At 44.0% G+C, this 22,841-nt stretch overlaps 1 protein-coding gene across 1 annotated transcript in view; it reads right to left on the bottom strand.

Annotated features, from left to right (window-relative positions):
* Nucleotides 1-60: 60 nt before the first annotated feature.
* Nucleotides 61-22,841, bottom strand: part of GTF3C1 (general transcription factor IIIC subunit 1) — a 40,279-nt gene continuing 17,498 nt past the window's right edge. Inside the window, exons 18-37 of the mRNA XM_030229491.2 lie at nucleotides 22,657-22,753; nucleotides 21,737-21,914; nucleotides 20,806-20,941; nucleotides 19,682-19,817; nucleotides 17,904-17,985; nucleotides 17,069-17,254; nucleotides 16,427-16,584; nucleotides 15,382-15,524; nucleotides 15,115-15,196; nucleotides 13,884-13,996; nucleotides 12,885-12,947; nucleotides 12,301-12,394; nucleotides 11,218-11,390; nucleotides 9,127-9,411; nucleotides 6,943-7,196; nucleotides 5,324-5,610; nucleotides 4,144-4,807; nucleotides 2,636-2,675; nucleotides 1,785-1,977; nucleotides 61-443 (exon numbers count right to left, since the gene is read on the bottom strand). Coding sequence (XP_030085351.2) covers nucleotides 222-443; nucleotides 1,785-1,977; nucleotides 2,636-2,675; nucleotides 4,144-4,807; nucleotides 5,324-5,610; nucleotides 6,943-7,196; nucleotides 9,127-9,411; nucleotides 11,218-11,390; nucleotides 12,301-12,394; nucleotides 12,885-12,947; nucleotides 13,884-13,996; nucleotides 15,115-15,196; nucleotides 15,382-15,524; nucleotides 16,427-16,584; nucleotides 17,069-17,254; nucleotides 17,904-17,985; nucleotides 19,682-19,817; nucleotides 20,806-20,941; nucleotides 21,737-21,914; nucleotides 22,657-22,753 — 3,586 coding nt within the window. The 3' untranslated portion in view covers nucleotides 61-221. The remainder of the gene's footprint in view (nucleotides 444-1,784; nucleotides 1,978-2,635; nucleotides 2,676-4,143; nucleotides 4,808-5,323; nucleotides 5,611-6,942; nucleotides 7,197-9,126; nucleotides 9,412-11,217; nucleotides 11,391-12,300; nucleotides 12,395-12,884; nucleotides 12,948-13,883; nucleotides 13,997-15,114; nucleotides 15,197-15,381; nucleotides 15,525-16,426; nucleotides 16,585-17,068; nucleotides 17,255-17,903; nucleotides 17,986-19,681; nucleotides 19,818-20,805; nucleotides 20,942-21,736; nucleotides 21,915-22,656; nucleotides 22,754-22,841) is intronic.

Raw genomic sequence — 22,841 nt, forward strand, 5'->3', positions numbered from 1 at the left:
GAAACTACACACTGCAACAAGTTCCTGATAAAAAGAGAATGTGCTTCAGGTAGCATCACGTATTACTTGTGTTTTAACATCAAGCTTTATTCTCAGTTTAAATACATTCAGAAGTAAAAACGATAAATAACTTAATAAAAACATGATGGAGCACAAATTGTAACATTTAATCTCCATGAACACTCCCTCCCACAGGCTAAGCCAATTTCCTATGACCCCTTTTATCCAGGGATAATCTGCACCCATTTATTCCAGTTCATGTCGCAGGGGAACACTCTCCCCAGCCTGAGAGTACAGTCTATCGTGGGCTCGTAGTAGATGGTTGGGCTTTCACTCAGTCTGGGATTCTGTAGTTGTTCTTCCACAACTGGCTGAGAAAAGAGTGACACTGGGGATGGCTTTTTCATGTAGAATCGTCTGATACAACCAAGAGTTTCCAGACCCTGCAAAAAAAATCACATATTTTAATGTGCTGTGAGTGCTGCTCTAGCTACAGTGTTCTCAGAAATGTTGGACAATTTATACCAAAAGTGGCTTCACTTGAGCCCCTGAAGAGCACTTGGTTACAACACAAAGGTAAAAAGGATAAACAGCTTAACAAAACCATGCAAGCTCTAGCTATAGCTGGATACGTCTAGGTACTTTCAAGCACAGTCACTGATACATGGTTACTGACACAGAAGGTGCTCAACAAAGGATGTCAACATTTAGGACCAGTTACAAAAAAATCTAAGGCTGCTCTAGATGTCTATCCCAGACTTCTGTGCCAGTCCTTGTTAATGGTTAATAGGTGTATGACAAGCTCTCTCTGTGGTTTCCAAACCAGGTTTTAGTGAATTTATTGGTGCAGAAATTAGATTGAGGTTCCCCACTCTGTAAGATGCAGAGGTAATTAATTGCTTGATTTTGTGGGTTTGAACTCACATTGCCCAGGAATCCATACTGGAACACCCAGAACAGGACTGGCAACACTCCCAGCTGCCACTGTCACCCCAGGGTGCAAGCCCAGGGAAGAAGTGGCACATGGACACTGGAAAATGGATTTCCAATTAGCAGGAAGTCATGCTTATGGGAAGTCCTGCAGGATTACTGCTCTGCTTCAGATTCTGAATGTTTTTAGGAAAAATATAGAAATCAAAATTCCATTTCCAAAGTGGTGGGAACTGAATGTTAAGAAGTGGGAATAAAATGATGAGAAATTCAAAATTTTCTTGCCATCTTTTTGTTTGACAATTAAGGACCTGTAGGCAGGTCAGAAGGTCTGATTGACACATTGTCTAGCACAGACACATGTCAGTTTGATTCTCATGGCAGATTACCCATCTAGAAGGCACATAAGAAAAAAAAAATTAGGAATACTTGGATTATCTGTGGTGACTGGGAACTGGAACCAGAGGATCTTTAAGGTGGCTGAGCAGCTCCAAAGATCAACACCTGTCCTTGGGTTTCCTCTTTGCTTGGCATTCTTCATAGGATCATAGAATGTTACAGGGTTGGAATGGACCTTATAGTCCCAACATTCCTTCCAACCCAAACTACTCCATGATCCTGTGATTACCACTGCATTATAGTCAATGTCATATACTCTTCAGCAACTACCTGGACTTCCACCTCCCTGTAGATCCATTTCAGAAGCAACTTCAGAGTGTGAAATCAGCGACAGCACGGCTAAACCAGGCTCTCCTTCCCTCCCTGCTCGCTCTGGCTGTGGCTCACTGACCCCAGAGGGAGCCCTGGGGGTGTTTCCCCGTGCCCTGGGCTGGCAGTGCTGCAGCTGGCTGTACCTGCAGGATCTCCAGCACGGCCACGGGCTGCAGCACGCCGCTGTAGTGCTGCAGCAGCGCCGCCTGCGGCACGCCCGGCTTGCTCATCACGTGGTAGAGCACGGCCTCCATCATCCCCTTGCACACCGGCTTGTTCAGCTTCCCATCCACGATCCTCCACGGCCTCCCGATGAAGGAAATGCTCTCACAGGCCCTGCCAAAGACAGGGAATACTCGGCTCTCAGGAATTCTTTGGGATGGGTTTCTCATCGTTGTAATTTCTGCCTAATAGAAGTTCTCACTGCATCTGTTTTAACACAAGGGTAAATGCCGTGGCTGCTCTGAGCAAGGGCTGCTGCTGCCCTACCAAATCTGCATTTTTCACCCCTTTCAGCACCATTACAAACCCAGCAGCTGCCCTGGGTCTCGATAAGCAGGGAAGCTTTGTTTGGTTTAAGCTCCAATATCTTCCAGAAGTTATCCAAGACTGCACCATGCAGCAACAGTGCTCTGATGGGAAGCAAATCCCTCATTTTTAGCATTGTGGTGTCCAAAAGACAGTCCCTGCATGGAAATTCACATTTCTAATACTGCAGTTCTTGGGCACCTGGGAGCTGGCACTGGGCTTATTTGTGCAGTAAAATCAGTTTTGGTCCTCTGATATTTGGAACTTGTTGGTTTTTGGGTAAAAATATCTATCAGACATTTTTTTCAGCATGCACAGGAGCACAAGGAACATTAACAGGAACAATGGAGTGGGGTTTCTCCATCACTGCTCATCAGAGCATAAAACTGAGGTTTCCAAACCACTGCTCCCAGTACTTTCGGCAGTGCCAAGTGTTTGGTATTCTGCAGACATTTCTCTTACTCACCGGTCCCTGGCTGCCTGGGAGACATCTGTCATGGAGCTTCCTGGAAAGAAAAGCACAGATATTTTCTAATTAACTCCAATTCCTTATCTAATGGAAGGAGAGTTAAAGGTGGCCAAGCTGTGAAGTGTGCAAGGGCTTGCTAGGAAACCACAGCAGCAAACTACTCCATGTGCTGCTCTCAGTTTTGGGGAGCTCTGAGCTGCCCCTCTGCCCTGCCTGCAGCACACTCTTCCCACACCTCCTCCCACAGCCACATCTCTTTACTCAGCCCCACCTTCTGTGGTTCCTTTCCCCACTCCCAGCAGGTTTTATCCCTAGAAGTCTGATGCTATGGCTGAACCATGGTGATTGTATGGGCTGAAAAAACTGAGGTGCAGAGAGAGCTGTGCAGGGTCTCAGCCTGGAGCTCTCCCAGGGTAACCTAAAGCTCCTGGAAATCAGAGGGATGTAGGGCAGAGTTCCAAGGAGCTGGAGATGTGAATGCAAACTCAGGATTCCAGCAGGGCTCAGTTTCAAAGCAAAGGCTATCTCTCCAAGTCCCATTACATTATGTCATGGGTTTTAATTAGACAATTACTTAACGAGGTATTCCTACCACACCCAGAGGGTAACAGCTTTGGTTTAAGCACATGTACACATTCACTGGCCAGTGAAGACTCTGTGTTTGATAACAGAACTCCCGTTTTCCCTCCTATGCTACAAACAAGTCAAGGATGTTAATCCAGGGAAGTACTTCAGTAGTTTAATTTAAGAACTGCTGAGGTCTCTGCTGTTTAGACAGCCCTGAGTGTATTTCCTGTGAGGCTCCAGTGAAACAATCCCAAGCTGTGGGATGTTAGGGATCACCCTCTGGACCTGGGTACTGGCAGGGCTTGGCAAGGTACCACAGGAGCAGTGAGCTTGTGGTTCAGCCTGAGATTAGAGCTCATAAAAACCAAACCAAAATGAAATCCCCCCCAAACTACTAAATGTAAATCTTGGCAAGAACTACTAGCTATTAGAAAACTGGCAGTAAAAAGGAAAGGAAAATGAAGTCCAATTGGGTTACAAATGAGGCTGTTAAATCTCACTGGCATGTGCTGCTTCCTGGTGAATGGTTTAATGAGTTTAGGACTTTCAGCCACGGACATTCCAGCTAAATGCACACCAGCAGTGCTGTGCTTTCTAGGCTTAGAGAGGCCTGACCTTTGGACTGAAGCCAGAGATGAGAAACCTCAGATCCAAATTATTCTGGAAAAATTTAAAACATGGAAACAAGTTTCTAAGGAAAACATACTTCTGGACTAGTCATTCCAACAAAAGGCTTATGAGGATTATGAGATGTATTTGAAAACTTGGGAGACCTTCCAGATGAATTAGTGTTATGCCAAATATCTGTGAGAGAAGACAATCTCTCTGGTACAGCTGCATAAAGAATCTAGGATTTGCTTATAAAGTGGAGCTACTGGTTTGGGATCAACTGCTGATGAGCTGGTTTGTATTTCAGGGATGCAGAGGGCTCTCCATACCTTTAGAGGCTCCTGGGTTCTCCTGGAAGCAGGAAAGATCATCATCCTGCTCACTGGCTGATTCTTCAGGGACAGAGATCTGCTTGCTGTGCTCAGTGCTGAGCTCATAGTTCTCTACTTCGGGTTCTTTGTCCTCAGAATGAGATTTATCTTGTTCCTTGTAAATGTCCACATCTCCAGCCTCTGGAGCAGGCTCTGGGAGTTCAGCTGGGGGTTCAGCTGGGGGCTCCAGGGAGCCTCCTCCTGGAGCTTCTTCACCCCCAGTAACAGCTTCCTCCCTTGGGGCAGGCTCAGGAACAGCTGCATCCAAGTTCCTGCCATCTGCATGTGCCAGAGCAGGCTGTGCACCCTGGCAGAGGTGACTGTCACCCGGAAGGACTTCAGTCTTACATCTCTTCCTCGGGGGCTCCTCATCACTGGCACACTGTGTGTCTTTCCCCAGCTGCTGCTCCTCTCCCAGACACTCCTGTCCCTTCGCTGGCTCCGAGGGCAGCTGTTCCTGTGGCACATCTGGGAGAGGAGGCTCTGCCCCTGGCTGCTCAGCATCCTCTGCTTTGTTCTTCAGGCACACTGAGCGCAGCAGCCAGGGCCTGGCAAACACTACTGCCACCAGCCTGACAGTGTGGCCTCCTACTTCTAAAACCTGCTGCATTTCAATGAGGTCCTGTAAAAACCAAAGAAGAAACCCCACAACAAATTATCTCAGGAGCTTTCACTAAAAGATGTCACTTTAACCCAGTGTCACGGAATTGCCATGATTTAACTGGCAGAAAGGGAGGAGCAAAGTTTAGTAAAATATTCAATTTTGTCTCCAGCTGCACCAAAGTTAAAAAGATGTTTTACCCCTAAAGCTTCCTAAAATTACAGCATGAGATGTTTTTCTTCAGCTTACAGTTAAAAGTATAACTGGGAACAAGTACTTTGCTTCCAAAGGTTGATGTTAGCACCTCCAGGTTTCTGAAACAGTTCATTCCTATCTTTGGTTAAGAGCTGCTCTAAGTTTTGGCCTTCCTAACTTTGAGGCAAGATTGCTCTCAGGTGTGGTGTGTTTCTCCTGCCTAACATAAATAACTCTGTTCAATTTATAGTTGCTTCCAACAGCCTGGAAGCTCGTCCTGTTCAAGGGGAATACTAAGCATGCAAACATTAATCTATGGAAAGCAGCTGGCTGTAAACCCACCTGGATGTACTGCTCCAAGCTCCTGCTGCGTTCAGCTTCCACCTCTTCATAGCTGCAGAAACATTTGCTGAGCTCAGCTTTGCAAATCCCAAAGTGGGAAGAGGCCTCTATGGCCTTCCTGATCTCCAGAGCAGCTGCCACATCCCCAGGGCTGTACCCATAACGCTCCGTACACTCGTGGAGAAACTTATCCACATCATAGTTTTCTTCCTGGATTTTTATCAGCCTGGTGAAAGTTTCAGGGAGGCAGGAGATGCCCACAGCCATGTGATCCAGCAGGGAAGGAACTGCAAAGCAAATAAACCATGGGAGTTTAAGCTGTGAAGCAGCAGTTACTGTGCAACATGCTACAGGAAGACAAACAGATTAGAGGTGTTCTAGACCAACTAAAACAAGCTTAGCTTTCCTCTTCATTGCTGCAGTTCCCTTTTTTCTTTCTGCCTTGCATATCTGTCTGAAAAGACGTGTAAAGAGGAGCAAACTGGTTTACAAGGGCTCACCCTGCCAGCAAAAAGATTTATGGCTGGAAGGCAGTGTTCTCTCTAACACTGGGTCAGCCCAGCTCTGAGTTAATGAGGGAATCCTCTCCTTTTTTCTTGAAGAAGGTCAAGTGAAAATTCTAGGGCAAGGAGATGCTGTAGAGGACACTTGTAATCAAAAAATCCACAGCAGAAAGCTGTTGGCCAGATCTGGATTGAACTCCCATTTGACAATGCCTCAGACAGTTCACCAAAGCATCTCTGTGTTCAGTGACAGGCTCAGCACTGCCCCAGAGTGACCCTCCTGTACAGACTATCCACAACTGAAGCCTTGGAACCCCTATCCCAGTCCTGGCTGATGAGGGGGCAGCTCTGGCACTGCTCTTCCTGCTCCCTTCCCTTTCACCTGCAGGCTGCTCCACATTTGCCTCTGGAACTTTTGGAGCCAGGAAAAATGGGCTCAGCTGTAATGAGCAGTCAGCTCAGCACAGCTGGAGGGCAGAGACAGGAGAAAGAATTTCTGTTTTACCTCTGTCACAACAGCCATGGAAATGGGCAGGGACAGCACTAGATGATTTCAGCTGCAGAGCTCAAGGCTCTGGATACATTTGCATTACAGCTGAAAACAAAATGCTCTCCCAGAAGGGGCATTGCTGATGAACTGCAGACAGTCAAGCTCTAGATATTACAAAAATGTTTAAATTACTGACCTAAGAGGCCAGACATTGGACACCACCACTTCAGGCACTTGCATGAGACAAGTTAAATGAGAATTTCCATTCAAGGAGCTAGGAGAGATTTTCTTTCTCTTTATAGAAGAGAAAGCCTGGCTGTTACATCATATGGTATTTTAAGTTGTTGTAGGGACTGAAAAACCTCCTGGAGAAGGTAACAGAGCAGAGGAAAGATTTCAGTAATAGTTTAACACAACATGAAACAGAGGCAAGGCCTTGTTACCAACAAAAGCCTAAGTCAGCCATCTGTTTTATGTCAGGAGAGAAAGCCTTACAGACTTGATGTGTAATGAAAACAGAATGTTCCTGTCAGGGGGCTTTGTTTAAATCAATTCCTCAGCAGGTGAGCTCACCACCTCTCCTGCTCCAAGCCACTTCTGTGCACTTAAGGCCAAACAGAACTAACCTGGAGAGCTGAGCCTTCCTGGGATGGGGGTACACCTGAGCCTGACCTTCACCTGGCAGGAGTTGACCACGATGTTGTCACTGGGGCTCAGGTTGCGAGTGCTGACGATGCCAGGGCAGTAGTAGCCCCTCATCAGTAAATAATTGGTGTGCGAGGCCTGCCGAGGCTTCACTTCGATCCTGCGCTTGCCTCCAGAGCTCTCATCCAAGTCATCATCCTCATCATCCTCATCCTCCAGTCCTTCTTTTCCCAAGCTGCAGCAAACACAGGAGGTTGGATTTGTTTGTTGGGTTTTTCCCAAAAGAAGGAAGTGACTGATGACACTGAGCAGAGCCAGGACACGGCGCTCCTGCGCTCTGGGCAGCTGGGGCAGTGTCCACACCAGGCTGATTGAGAACACTGAGAACAAGACCTACACAAAAGGAAATACACTAAAGGTCCCTGGGAAAGGAAACTCTTTTTCTTGCAAAATATGTTGAAATTAACCCAAAATATCACAGCTTCCAGTGCTGAAGCTCTTTGGTTCAGCAGGTGTTTCATCTTGAGGGAACATCTGTTAGACACAGAGAGCACAAAGGATGCTGCAGGATGGGGCAGACTGATTATTTTTCAGGGTGAAAAGGAGAAGAGAGAGTTACAGATTTCAGTTACTTTAAAAATAATAATTAAAAAAACCCAAAAAAACAAACTGCAGACATCCTCCAAGTTAAGAAAAGAATATCAGTAGCAGCCAGGATGTATTTCCCAGAAACAAACTTTGTCAAACCAACAATATTTATTCTAGGACATCACAAGAGCCACTATGGATAAAGTTGAAGGCTCTGAACAACCTCATCTAACCCTGAAGTTGCCTCTGTTTCAAGCAGATTATGCCAGGGACAATGAAAGGTTCCTTCCAACCTTTTCTAACATGAATTAGGCCTTAATACCTTCTTTTAAAACATATTTAAAATTGAAAGGGAGCACATCACTTAGAAAAAACAGTGAGTGCACTACTCAAGATGCCCCTAACTCAGCAATGGGACCAGGCCAGGGTTCAGTGTATTTTTGTTAATGACCTGGGTGATAAAGCAGCTCATTCAGCTTGCACAGGATCACCCAACTGCAAGTATATGAGAAGCTTGGATTTGCATTCAGAACATCTCCAGCACACTGGAGAGCCAGCCTGGAAAAGAGCAGGGAGCAACTCCCTATGACAAATGCATGTTATTTATATTACAGCATTCTGCATCTGTCCCTCCACTGGGAGGGAACAATTCAACAGATAAAGGAAAAGAAGCTTGTTAGGTGAGTCACAGTGCATGGATCACTGCTCTGGGGGGGTTGGCTCCTTTTTTTTGGCAAGGCCGTGGCCCTTCAGAATCTTGGGATGCATTAGCAGGTGCTTCACAGGTATAACAGGAGGGAATTGGCACAGAGCTGCCAGCAGGAGCATGGCTTTTGTTTTTTGACATCACAATTCAGTGCAGAACAAAATAATGAGAAAGACAGAGAACTGGTTAACATAAATGAAGGAGCTGAAGCTGCTCATTTTAAAGAACAGTATGTTTATGGGAGAGGGACCACAATAACAATCCTCAAGTAGGTATTAAGCTGCTCTAAAGAGAAAGAGAAGAAAGTATTTTCAACATGTACTCACAATAGGAAGCAGCAGGTCAAATTACTATGAGATTTGAGTTGCACTTTTAAGAAAGCACATAATGGCTGTAAGGAAAAGGGCTCACAGGCTCCCACTGCCTGGGGACAGTTTCAGTTCATGTCATTACTGCAGGCTTACAGGAAAATTAAATCCAAGAGGAGACAGTGCACAGAAGTACTGCTGTGGTGAGAGGTTCCACTGATAAAGCTGAAACCTTGTTACCAACCCTCTCAGTCTGTGACATGCCAAGGCACAATGCTGATGAAATCTGTAGCACCCAGTGCTCTCCTTTCCATGTCATCTCTGATGGCATTGAAGTATCAAGCAATTGAAATGTCACATGTGAAGGCAAATGCAGCCCAGGGCTATCATGACAGACACTGACTTAAGTGCCATTAAGTCTTCAGAGCAGCTCCTCAGAAATAAAAATCTAAACAATAGCACAGTAAAAATGTCACAGTGCACTGCATGAAATGCCAGTTCCTGTCTAATTTCATCCAAGTTATCCCCAAACGGGATTCTCTACTAGAAATAACAGCATTTACCTTTTTATCACTTCATTTTCCACCATGGAGCTGTCCACCACAATGATCTGCTCTGGGATTCTCACATTCACAGCCACCAGTCCCAGGGAGAACAGGGAGAGCATGGCCACACACTGGCCACCAGGGCCATCCATGGGAAATGCCACCATGCCTTCTGATGATGCATTTTCTTCATCTTTAAATGAGAAATTGTGTGGCTGGTCTGATTTTTCAGCATCCTTGAGCTTCTCCAGGAACTGGAAGGACTCTGTACAAATGGTACTGGGGAAGCGCCAGGTAAAAACTCTGCACAAAACCACAGAGAGGCACAAATTCTTCAAAATCTGCTCTGAGTTTTACAATTATGGTGGCACAGTTGAAGTTTCATTCTAGAGCTGGTGACCAAGCACACTCCACACCTGCTTTCATAGTCCTTTTACTATTTCCAGCACATTAGGTGTTTATGCACTGTGTAAAGGTCAGGTAGCATACAGCAAATAAAAAGCAGAGCTATCATCTTCTACCTCACAGGAGTGCTAAAGAAATCTCCCCACCACATCTACAACTGTGCTGCTGCATCTCCTCCCCTCTCCATGTGTCTCTGAGGTCCTGCCCAGCACCCTGGGCTCTATTCCCTCACTGCCCTCCCCATGTAAGGACTGACTGACGTGATGTCAGCTTCACCTCCACCCTCCTCTGCACCCTCAGCTGAAGGTTCCTTGCTCTGGACACTTCTCCTGTGCTGTCACCTGTAAGAGCTTAAATGAGAGATGTGGGACTCCAGGGGCTCTCCAAAATGCAGTTTATTGTAGCCAAGATGTTACAGCAGTCCAGGGTTGTGGGTGACAGAGCCTGTGCCTACAGCTGTCAGCTCCAGCATCTTAATATAGTAGAACTAATCTATACCTTAACTATAGCCTGTCATAACTACTATAATTACCATATTCATGTTACTGTTCTCCAATCACTCAAAGTTAGTACATTACAGATTAAGCTAGGAGTTGTTTTTCAGTTTTCTTATAGCAGAAATTTCTAAGACTTTTTTTCTACTTGCAACATTTGCTGCCTTGTTTGCCTGTGCTCTCCTTCTGCTTAGCAAAAACATCTTGTTTGGGGTGGGTTTATCCTTTGCTCTAAGCCATAAAATCTCTTTCTAACTAACACATCCTTTGGCTCTTTGGTTATCCAGTAAGACTGGCTCAGCAATTCTTTTCTTCTATATCAAAACTTGATTTATCTCTACTCCTGTCATGGACATATTTTATGAAAAATCCTTTTGACAGGATTTTTTCTCCCGAGAAGCTGAGAGGCCTCAGAGGAAAAGAAAAACAGTAATTATCTGCTGCTGTGGAATGCAACAGGGGCATCTTTGATTGGTCCATGTGAGTTGTTTCTACTTGATGACCACTCCCAGTCCAGCTGTGTCAGACTCTCTGGTCAGTCACAAGATTTTATTATCATTCCATTTCTTTCCTTGCTAGTCTTCTGATGAAATCCTTTCTTCTACTCTTTTAGTATACTTTATAATTTTCTTTTAATACAATATATATCATAAAATAATAAATCAGCCTTCTGAACATGGATTCAAGATTCTCATCTCTTCCCTGCCCTGGGACCCCTGCAAACACCACCACATACTTCTTCAGATTCTACATCAAAAAAATCTTTCTGCTAAGCATACATCTCTGTGAAACTTTCTTGTCAAACTTTCATCCTTCCCAACAGTCATCTCCATGCCATGCTTGGATAGATCTTTTCCTTTGCTCCAAGCCCAGCAGTGTAGGGGGATAGACTATAAGAAAACAAAGATAGTGTAGAAAGTAATCTTACCCCTAAGGAGTTACAGCTGGGCCAGTTATCAAAGATTGGAACAGGCCTGGCTCTAACAGGCACAGCTGTAAGCAGTGAGAAGAAGAGTGCTATAAAAGAGTGGGGTGGGGTTGGGAAGGGAGCTGGAGTCAGTTGGCTGCTGTGAGAAGAGGAAAGAGTCAGTGCTCTGAGGAGCTGCCCACCAGAAACACCAGGAAGGTGTGAAACCTTTGTGATAGGGAGACAGCAGCATGGAACCCCTGTGACAGGATGACAGCCCAGCAGTGTGCCCCTGGCACCCACCTGTAGTAGCTCTGGGACAGCTGGTAGGACATGGGCACGAAGGGCAGTGCGCGGCTCTTCTTGGGCCCCAGCGTGTGGTTGACCCTGCGGCGGTTGACCAGGCTCCTCCTCTGGCACTCCAGGAAAGCCTTCACCAGGATGTCATCCCGGTACTCCTGGTACAGCCTGAACGTCTGCAACACACCAGGGACAGCTCTGCACCCCCTGCTCCAGCCACACACACTCAAGGGTGGGAGGACACAAGCCAGGATGAAAATCATCCATAAAAATTCACTTTGTGGCTCTGTTCCTTCTGTGGCTTTCCAGACTTGCCATGGAACATGCCAATTGAATTAACTAAATACTACAGAACGCTTGATACTCAAATGGGATTGGGCTCCCACTGGAATTACAGATGTGAAAAATGCTCCTCTGCCACACATTTTGGTAAATTCTTCTCCTTGTTTCAGCAGGAACACTTGGTTCTGAGAGCTTGGCTATCCAGGTTCCACTCTTGCTTATGAGCTGTTAAACTCCCTTTGAACCTTGACCTTACTTAAGCACTTGACTGATTGATAATATCTTTTTTGTAGTCCCCAACACTGAAGGAGAGACCCCCAACACCAGTGCCAGCTGGGGATTAGGATTGTTTTTGTGATATTTCCTCCAGAACATTCCAGATGCTCATGGGGACACTAAAGCATGGTATAGACTGACCCACTGGAAGTAATGCGGAGCTTTTTTCATGTGGTTTTAGGGGATTGCCTCAACCTCACACCTTGCAATCTCATCCTCAGAGAGAAAACAACGAACTGAAAATCTTCCTACAATATATAATTTCCTAAGAGCAGAAAACTCCCCACAGAATGGATACAAATCTAAGTTTCCACATTTCTTTTCTCCCATTTGAAAAAGGAATGAGCAAAGAGAGGGAGGAGTAGCTTTAGGGCTGTATGACCACATGTGGATGTGGCACTTGGGGACATGGTTTAGTGGCCTTGGCAGTGCTGGGCTGCTGGCTGGACTTGATGATCATACAGCTCTTTTCCAACCTAAACAATTCCATGATTCTGTGAGCAGTTCAGTTTGGTCCAAACACTGTACCTGAAATGACTGGCAAGATTCCATCTGGTGATCTGAGAGTGCCAGGGTGCTCTGAATCAGATTCTGCAGCACCAGAAAATGAATATCATAAATACTGAAAGGAAAAAAAAAATATTCCTGGTGATTTTTGAAGATGAGGCATCCATTAAACCAGCACAAAAATCTACAAACTCCATCACCTGCTTCTGAAATAGAAGAATAGAGGCACAAGATCTACAGCTGAGATCATTCATGTAAAGGAATCTGTTACATTTTCCCTCATGTTCCACCCCCAATTTTTGGATTAGTCAGATAATGTAACACAAAGTTCTCCCTGATAACATCTTCTCCTCTTAAGATACAACACCCACATAGAAAATGTACAGTTGTCCCAATGATAAAATTATTTTGAGGTCATCTCTGTTATCATTTTATCTGCCAAATCTATGTCAGAGGTCCCTACAGTCCTGTCAAAGTATTTTTCTGTTAATAAATTTATGCACTGCAACAAACAGATGGAAACATTGAATTAGGACACTTTTATATGACTTCCACAGAAGGAAGGAGCTGATCCTAACGAGGAAAATGGTGCTACTGCTACTCACCTGCTCAGGTTATCCTCTTTTGTGCCTTGATTTGTGTCTTCTCCAATTGCCAGCACTCGAAATCTAGTTAAGGGAAGGGAAAGGAGAACACTGGAATCAGATTTTCAGTGATTTGCTGTGATTTTGCATCAGCCATGAAGCCCAGAGGCTGATGAACACAACTGCTAATGAGGCAAGTGCTGGGCCAGCCCAGGGGACTGTGTGCTCCTGCAGCCCTCAGCACAAGGGTCAGGCAGGAAAAGAACTTCCAGATCCATTTCCACTCAAATATCTGTTGACAAGGAGATAAAACAATGGACAGGACACAGTTCTAGCACTGAAAGGATTTGTCATTTTATTGAGGTTTTGGACTTGCAGTTATGGCCAGCAGTGCTTTTGCTGTAATGCACAGCTCTTCCCAAAATAAGAAAAATTACAAAGGTGCTAAATTTGTTATCATAAAATGGTCTGAGACACAATTTTCCACACTGCTTTTCAAGTGTTAATCATCATGAAAAAGCTTAATGACCTGGAGCTGGAGAATGCTGCACAAGGCTGAGTGCTCTTCCTTATCAATACTTTTAGCAGCACTGAAATGATTCAGCTGAGCAACCAGCTACAAATTGTGATAGAAAATGGGGCCAGTTAATCTGAAAAATGCTAGATTTCTACTGCAATGAAAGTTACACCTGAGTAGCAACATCTCTAACACTAAGGATGAGGACTTGACAATTTAGGAAAACCTGCTGTACTGAATTTCTGGTTTTAAAGCCTTATTTAGCAGTAAGAATGGTTTGAAATCAGCAAAATTGTGCAAATGACTGGAAATCACTTATATGTATTTAGGAAGTGTGGATGTGAAAGAAATACTGCTGGTTGTATTTAGCAAAACTTCTTTTCTTACTAAGGGTACAGGTACAGAGGGTGTAAATCATGCCCAGAGAAGAGACCTGCTCTGAATTGCTGTCCCCTCTCACTGCCTCACCCCATGTGCAGAGCCAAAAATTAGGATTAAAATACCTGGCAAAGAGTTCCTCCAGAGTGTCAGGAATCTCCAGTTTGGGGTTCCCCAGGGTTGAACTGAATTTCTCCTTCAGCCTCTCCACAAACTCTTTAAACTCATTTGCACAAACCTTTGAAAAGAGGAGACAGAAATGTCATCAACCTCAATTTCTCAGAGTGGAAAAACCCCTCCACTTTTGAAGTGTGCATGAAAATTCTTGTAGCAGTAGCTGGATTCTGAAGTCAGAAGCATCCAACAGCCAAGGCAAGGCAGGGAAAAGCTGGTGCAGTTTGTGTTTGCTGATTCAGTGAACAGTTGCAGGTTCCATCTGTAATCAGCTCACAGCTACAAGCCAAGCACCATGAACATATGTTCTAAGACAATTGCCTGAATTAACAGCAAGATCTCTTGCTAGAGCTATGTTTAAGCTTCTGCTCAAGCCCTGCAGGCTTTTCCATGATCTCCATGAAGTGTTTGCACAATCATAGCCTGGAGAACACCTGTTACATGAGAGCAATCATCTCTGGAAACAAGTTTCTATTTGCTTCCAAACCCAGACTTTGGGGAAGGGGACACATATTTATTGTAGTGATGTCTCATCAATGAACAACTGCTCTTCCTTTAAGCAACTTGAATCTAACAACAGAACTGATGGGCTTTTCTGACAATGGCATGAATTGTCATTCCTAAATAAAAATGATCTTGCTGTGACACTGTCCCAGTTCTGAGAAAATTCTGAAAATCAAAATGGAATTGCTTGCACTGAAAGTGTAAACAACTTTTCAATTTGAAATAATGGTTAATTTAAATGGAAAAAAAGTCTTTTAGCTGCTCAAATCAAGTCTGATAAAATTTGCTTGTGTTCCTGCACTCATCCACAGAAGCTAAGGTGACAGTTCAACACACAACTGGAATAAAAATTGGAAATTACAGAACAAAAATGTTTTCTTGCACAAGAAAGGATAAAAAAGGAATCAGCAGATAGAGATGTTTAGTCATGGATGCTTATAAACAAGCACATTGTAAACCCAGTGGTTGTTGCACAGGGGGCTGTTAATGTGCCTTTGGAAAGCTGCCCTCTGTCCACTTTATCCCAAACCAGCAATGATGCTGCATTTTTACAGTGATGCCATTTTTAAAATAGCTAAAGGTTCAAGGGAGAGCAAAGACATGAAATCGCAGTGCAAGTACCCAGTAATCCAAACAGCATAAAGTACTCTATGAACTTTTGGAATACTTCCCTCCTACCTGTGGATCTTCATAATTATTTTCTCTGTTCATGAAGTCATCAATGAGGGCTTTATCTTGGTAAACCTCAGCAAGGCAAACTCTGCAAGAGATACAATTGAAGGTGTTGCTCAGAGCTGAAATTTTCCCAGCTCCAAACAGACCTGACAGCAGCAGGGTGCAAACAAGATGAAATTTTTAAGTGACATGAAACAAAAGAAATTCGTGGGAGGACCATGTCCCTCCAGGAGAATTTAGCCTGTATCTAGAGCACAGAAAACTTCTTACTTGTAATTGAGGTAGGTCTGTGGGTTTCTGACGATGTAGCGGGCTCTGCGTCCCACGGAATGGGAGGTTTTATCCAGGGACTCCTCGAAGCTGGAGTGCATCAGGTCCCTCACCACCTGCCAGGGCACAAAGGGCCCTTTCACCTGCAGGAGGAACAGAGAGTATCTGCAGTTAAACCTTGCTGAGTGCACTCATGGTGAGAGCAGGATGAAGCCATGGCTGGTGAAATGTGTGTGCAGCACCCAGCAGCTCCGTGCTTGCTGGACAGTGCCCTTTTCTGACCCACAGATGGGGCAACTGAGAGGTGTTTTAAAAACTTTCATTCCATTTTCAGTCTAATGGGAAGGGTGAGACAATACAGATGTTATAATTCACACAATCACAATCAGAAGCCAACTATTTCCTAATTACAATACATTATAAGTGTTTCTTGGCATATCAGCTTTAGCTACACCATGCTGCAGATGCCTTAAAGCCAGTCATCTTAAACAACCCCTTGTGGGTCCCACTCCAATGCATCTTTCACAGTTCTATTTCTCCAAAGTATCCAGTCTTATTTGCAAGGCCATCCTTTGAAATATTTTTCTAGCTCCATTTCTCTCTCAACAGTGTCTGTCCTGTTCCATGGCATTTCTAAGTCAGCATTTCTTATCTCAAAGTTTGCATATGGATGCATACAGTGTGGGCCTTCTGTCAGGCCCTGACAACTCTCTACAAATCCATTTCCCACATTTCCTCCCTCTCTCTTGGACAGAAAAAAACTTCTTTGATGGCTCTGTTCATCATTTGTTGTGCACAGTGAAGTACATAAGGTACTATCACTAACATTGTGATGATAATAATCAATGCATATAAAGTTTATTTTGTAAAGCTCTTTTAGCTAAGGTGCAAAACTCCATCTTTCAAACAAGTTGTCTAACCATGATCCATCGTTTATTTTAATTTGATTTGTCAAATCTCTCAGTTTTTGAGGTTATTTGTGGATGGATACTGAATGGTTAGACAAGTTCATTGAACACAGCCTTTCCAAATCAGCAGTGCCCACCTTGGCATTGAGCACGTGGCTGGCAATCCTGCAGAGCATGAGCAGGCTGTCCTCCTGCACCGTCCAGGTCACGCGCAGCCGTGTCATCCTCAGCAGGGCACTCTGGTCAGCCTTGTCGTGGTAGCGCAGCCGTTTGCTTTTGTCTGCAGGATCCTCTTCTGGCAAACCCAGGGAAACAAAACCAGACATTTATCTCAGCACCTTGTATTCTGATTAACTCAAACTTCTAGCTCATGCTCAGCACCAGCTCAATTTTGGAAGAATGAGAGACAAGCAGGGAAGGAAGCTGCAGTCCAGAAGTGAAATGCAGCAATAGCTCTCCCAGGTATGAGAAAACGAACACTTTAATCGGCAAACTGACAATCCAGAGCATCACTCCAAGAGGAATCTTTAAGCCAGCTATCAAGAGCTATAATGGATTGCAGGGAGCTGCTCTGGCACAGACTCCATAAGGATTCCTCCAGCCTGTGCACCCATGGCTCACACGCAGCTCATGGGCACAAGGTGCTGCTGCTTCTCCCCACTGACTGAGGCAGCCCACAGACATGGCCACAAAGCTGCCCTGTCCCACAGCCTCTTTGCCAAAGCAGCTTTCTGCAGGCCTAGGTACAGTAAAGAATGCTGCTTTTCCCTGTTTCTTACCTTTCTTTTTCTTCTTTGTTTTCTTTCCAACATCTTTCTTAAGCCTCTTCCTCTTTTGGCTTTTTCCACCTCTCACTCGTTTCGTTCGATCCTGGGTTGGTTCTTTAGTTATTTCAATACATTCCTCTTTCTGGAAAAGTGACTCTGATCCTACCTTTGCTTCTCCCAAAATATTAATTTTGTTACCTAAAATGACACATATTTACAGCAGTGGATCTTCATAGCAATGACATTCTACAATGTTAATACAAGGTACAGAGACCAAATGACAAATTTCAGTAAATTAAAAGACAGATGCTCTCTCAGAACTGCTCTTTGTTAGTCCTGTCATTTCATGCCCCTTCTCAGCAGCTCACAGAATAAATTCCTACATTAATGAGGAATCATCAAGTAATTAAGCCTAGTTTACAGTGCACAAACACAAGGGAACAGAGCTGAGCTTTTACATTCAACCTGAAGCATTTTCTCCTCCTTAGCTCAAACATTAGGCTGGGTAACAGTGCTACAAAACATTGGTCCCTCTGGACTTTCTGCAAACTGCACATCAGAAATTACAAAGGATAGAAATGATTGTTTTGTAAGAATTTATTTACACATCTATTTTACAGCCCCAGAAGTACTCTAGATTATTGTAAGGAGACAGGACCAGCCCATGTTATCAATACCAGATAAAAAATTATTGTTCCATATAGCCAGCAATAGAGAATGAAATCATTTATCTGTTTTACTGCCCCAGGAGCATCCCAGATTACTGGAAGGAGACAAGAACAACCCACACCCTTCATGCTGGGTTTGACAAAGGCAGGAGGAGCTGTGGCACAGTCTCAGGCCTTACCTCCAGTACTGAGTGGCAGGGAGTGTTTGGTGAGGAAGGTTGGGAGTCTTGCTGTCAGCCCATTTTCAGGAACTGTATTTTCCTAAGACAATACAACTTTAAAAAAGGTGACATACAACAACCATCTACTTTTATAATCTGAGTAGTGTCAGAAATAAATTTTCACTTTAAAGGAGAAGGTCCTTAGCTATAAGAAAGAACTCATTTGTATTATTACTACCACACATTAAAATGGCTCCAGAGCTTTTCTTAAATCACACTGGAATGACCACTAGACTGTGAAGGTTAGAAATGTCCTCAGGTTTAAAAGCAGTAATTACTGGAAAAGAAATGCTTGATTATTTCATTGCTACAGAGGCAGAGCAGAGTTTACTGTAAAAGAGTGTTAGCATTTTACATTCCACAGGAATTTCTGAAAAGCACAAAACCAAAATGCAAATACAAACACTGAGTAAAGGCCTCCTACAGCACATTCTGCCCATCCTAAATCTGAGCCTGAAGCAACTGCAATGTGTTGGGAGTTCTGCCATTCTCTGCTAAACCCATTTCTCTTGTGTGGAGTTCACCGGGGGCAGAAGTTGGTCACAAGACGTGGAGAGGAAAGCAGAGAGGAAAAGCTGGAGGTTTTGTCACTGCTCAACAATGAGGTGACTGAACAGCAGACAGAATTAAGAGTGAAATGATCCTGCCTGAGGGAAATAAATTAGCACCTTAATTTCACATCCATTGATAGGCCTTGATTTGTGCACTACTTAGGGGAGAGTAATTACAGGCAGCTCTGTGAAAGTCCCTGCTCAATGCCTGCTAATGTTGGAAAAGCAAAGGAAATGTATGGAATTCTTAGGGAACAGCAACACTAAGCAGCTGCAAAATTCTGTGCTTGGCCACAACCTTGAAGCACTCTCAGATTGAATTTCCACCTTAAAAAGGACAGGTGGAACTATCACAGGTAAAAATAAAGGCAACAAGAATGATTAAAGACAGGACAGTTCCATGCTAGGAATGGTAGATGTCAGTCTTAAAAAAAGGGGATGAATTTAGAGACATGAGAGATGTTTACAAAAATCCACGGAAACAGTAAGAAAAATGAACAATTTATTCTTCATAGCTTCCCTCTGTTCTACAATTACTGGTGAGCTTAAGGCATCAAAAGGAAGTGGTGGCACATAGCAGGAGTTTGAAACACTTTGCCACAGGAGGCTGTGGGATAGTAAAGACTTGCATATGCTCAAAAAGCAGACAAATTAATACTTAAAAAAAAAGCTATTACTGCTTTGAAACATCAGTTCCAGATTTAGAATGGCCTTGAGCCAAAATTGCAGACAGCTGGGAGAGCATTCTGAGGAAATATCCCTTGCTCTTACAAGCTTCCATCAGAGACAGGACATTAGCCAGAATTCTGATTTGCATGTGTTGGGCTCCCTATTTTTTTTAAATATTTTCCCTTGTATTTTCTTGTTTTGGATGTTTTGCTTTTTGTCTGACACCTTCTACATTCCAGAAAGGCAAGAGGAAGCACTGAGTAGTGTGAACTGTTTGCTCATTGAAATATTTCTCCTTTGGTTAAATGTATTAACAAATCCAAAATTCAGTTTTCAAATAAAATTTATGCCCAATTCTTTCATTCACTTCAGCACCAGGAATTGTGAACATCTGGCACTCATTTTGTTCCAGTGCTGCAAAACCTTACTGAGAGCATGCAAACACAATTTGGTGTCACTACCTCAACGTTAAGAACATTAAAACTTGGAGAAGTGTATAAGTTTTAAAACACCCACCTTCCTGGTCTTGTTGATGATGTAGCTTGTCCAGATCCAGTTGCGTTTCAGATGCCCATAAAAGCTGGAATCCAGACCTGCAGCTCCCAGCCCATCTCCAGGGATGGATCCATCATCAACCACCTCTCTGCTGCCTCTACCAGCAAGAGGAACAAAACCCACAGGAATCATTTTATGCAGATTTCTTCTCAGAGCTCTTAACTGGTGTGTGTGCAATGTGCAGAACTCTCCCCTTGCCCTCCCAGTTTAGGGGATAATATCACACCATTAATTATATCCCAAAACTGCTTCTTTCTTAAAGATGTCACAGTCATCCCCAGCCTAACTGCAAGTAAACACCAGAAATTCAATTTAAAAGATTTAATGCCACACAGAGAGATCATATGAAAGTTCAAGCAAGGATCAGTGGAATTGGGTCCCTCAACTCCTTTATTTTTTAAGGTAACTTGATATATTTACCTGCAACACAGAACTAACTGAAAGTACTTTTAAACAGACTGTTTATTGAAACAGAATAGAATATTGACAGAGCTAAACCACAGTGCACAACACAATCAAAAAAATTTAGCTGGGGTTCTGCATGGCTGTCAGATGTTGTGAGCACACAACCCTCCCAGGTATTCTGGGTGTGATTAGGCAAAAGATTAAATGCTCCAGGGATCACCTCCAGATCACATTAGAAATTAATCTGCAACCAATTACAGCCAAGCGCAGCACAAAGAGACAGGATTCAGACTGTGGCACTGGGGAGCTGCTGAAGCTCCTTTAGATACCATGATAAAAAGCACAGGAACAGAAAACCTTTACATTTGTTACTCCTGGCATTCAGAGTACTTGGGAAGCATTCCCTCCCTCCCAACTCTGCTCTCCTCAGGACTCTTGAAACACACATCTGTACTGCTCTGGAAAGAAATCCTAAACTGCTCATCCCATCCCTCCAGCACAACAACCTGGCAGCCAAGTTATTTGGAACAAAAACCAGAACTACATCTCCTTGGACTCAGTTCACCTCTGAGCTCCACAGAACACCCAGCTGAGATGCTCCAGTCTCAAAGGCTTTTGCTAGGGAGTAACATCCTCAGCCCCTGAACAGCTCCTCTGGCCTGCCCTGCTGCAGCACCTACGTGGTGTATTCCAGCATGGCACACTTTCTTTCCAGGTTGTGTTTGTTCACTGCTGACTCCTGCTCCTTCTCCACATCCAGGGCACTCTCCTCCCCTGCAAGGTTGCTCCTCTTGGTCCGAGGACAGCGGACAACTCCTGCACAGACAAAGGGGTTTCACTCTCAGCATGACAGCTCAGAATTCATCTTCTCTTCAATCCACCTTGCTCTGGCAAACTACTGCTCCCACACAGTACTGCCATTCTTACCCCTTCTCAATACAACATGCCTGCTTCTCACAGAGAAGGACTACTGTCAACTTTGATACTTCCAATAGGGCAGCAATGCTTTGAACACAAGTGGATCACAACTTTATAGAATTATATGGACACAGCTCCCAACTTGTTTTTTTTTATGATGCACAGGACAACATTCCAAAACAGTAGAAGTGGAAAACTGTGGTATTTACATGCCCTTTGAACAGAGAGACATTTAGCTTTCTCAGATTTCTCCTGATAGAAGCAGAGAAAAGAATGATCAAAACAATTCTTATCTCATTTGCTGCTCCTGTGTTTGTGCCCATGTGGAATGTGTTCTGGAGATTGTTTACCCGAGGTGATTGCTTGATTGGATTCTGCTGATGGTGTTTGGGATTCATTGACCAATTGGATCCGCATGTATGTGTGGGGACTCTTGGGGAGAGGGTCACAGGTTTTCTAGTTAATTACTGATAATTCTTGTTAGTGTAAAATATAGTTTTAGTGTAATATAGTATAATAAAGTAATTAATTAGCCTTCTGATATCATGGAGTTCTGTGCATCATTATTCCCGTTGGGCATCGTAGCATCCGACAGGAAACCAGAGCCTGGCTCAAGTTTTAGGAAGGGAAGAGGAATTGTGGTGTACCCAGAAGGGGCAGAGAGGGTGCTCAGGAGGTCCAACTGTGCCATACCCAGGGGTGTGTTCAGGCAGACACACTGCAGATCAAACCAGAAGTTCTCCACGTCCTGCAGGGTGTTGAGGACGTAGCAGCGCCGCTCGAAGGGGCGGCTGCTCTGTGCCAGGTTGTAGTGCAGGTCACAGATGGTGGTGTCCACAATCACAGCATTTCTCTTCATGTACACAAACACCTGCCAGACACAGCACAGCTCAGACTGCAAACATCACTGAAAGTGCCTCATCAGCAGGACACACCAGCTAGGTTAGGCCTGGACAGTTTCTGTCTTTGCTGGTTTTAGCTGCTGCTCTGACAGAGGCCACAGCCATTCCCACACTATTGCTCTGTATTCCCAAATTCCCTTGACAGCAATTCAGAAATTTCCTTTCTAGATTTTGAACAGTTCCTTTTCTCCCTTGTGCACAGGGTATTCCAAGTTTCCAGAGAGTGGCTATTTCCTGCAAGTCCTCACTTGGGATTTGAATGGATGTGTTTGGGGCCTCATTACCTTTCTTATCTCACAAAGTCTGGCTGCTTTCTCTTTTGCAAGTGCTCTCTATCTAAAAAGATGCATATGAATCTCATTATTTTACTCTGAGCAGTGCCTTTATTCTGTGTCAGACATCCAAGCTTAACAGCTTGATCCAAGCTTAACAGCTTGATGGAAAAGAATGTGTCATACTCATTTTTCATTAAGTCTTGCCAGTCTGGGACCTCCTGGGTCATTATTGTGTGCAGTGTTCAGCATTATACATTTGAGCAGTTCCCTTCCAGAGAAAAGAGGTGAAAAATTACCTGTACAACTTACACTATCACTTGGATCTGGAGCTTTGCACATACCTCTGAAACATTAGTACTTCAATTAAGGGAATTATGAATCCCAGATCTTGAAAAATTCATGAACAGTAACTGCCTTTTAATTTTTTTTTAATTACCTGGTCTTTGTCTTGAAACTTCTCTGTTGGGCCAAACTGCAGCAGTCCCATGTAACATAATCTCTGAAGGTTTTCTACCACTGAGAAGATGTACCTCCTGTAGCAATGGTAGGAGTGTTACAATCAGCACTCATGAAAATAGAGAAGTGATACCAGAAAATCCAACATTTTCATGCAGCAACCTG

The sequence above is a fragment of the Serinus canaria genome, chromosome 14, assembly GCF_022539315.1.
Source record: "Serinus canaria isolate serCan28SL12 chromosome 14, serCan2020, whole genome shotgun sequence".
Lineage (NCBI taxonomy): Eukaryota > Metazoa > Chordata > Aves > Passeriformes > Fringillidae > Serinus > Serinus canaria.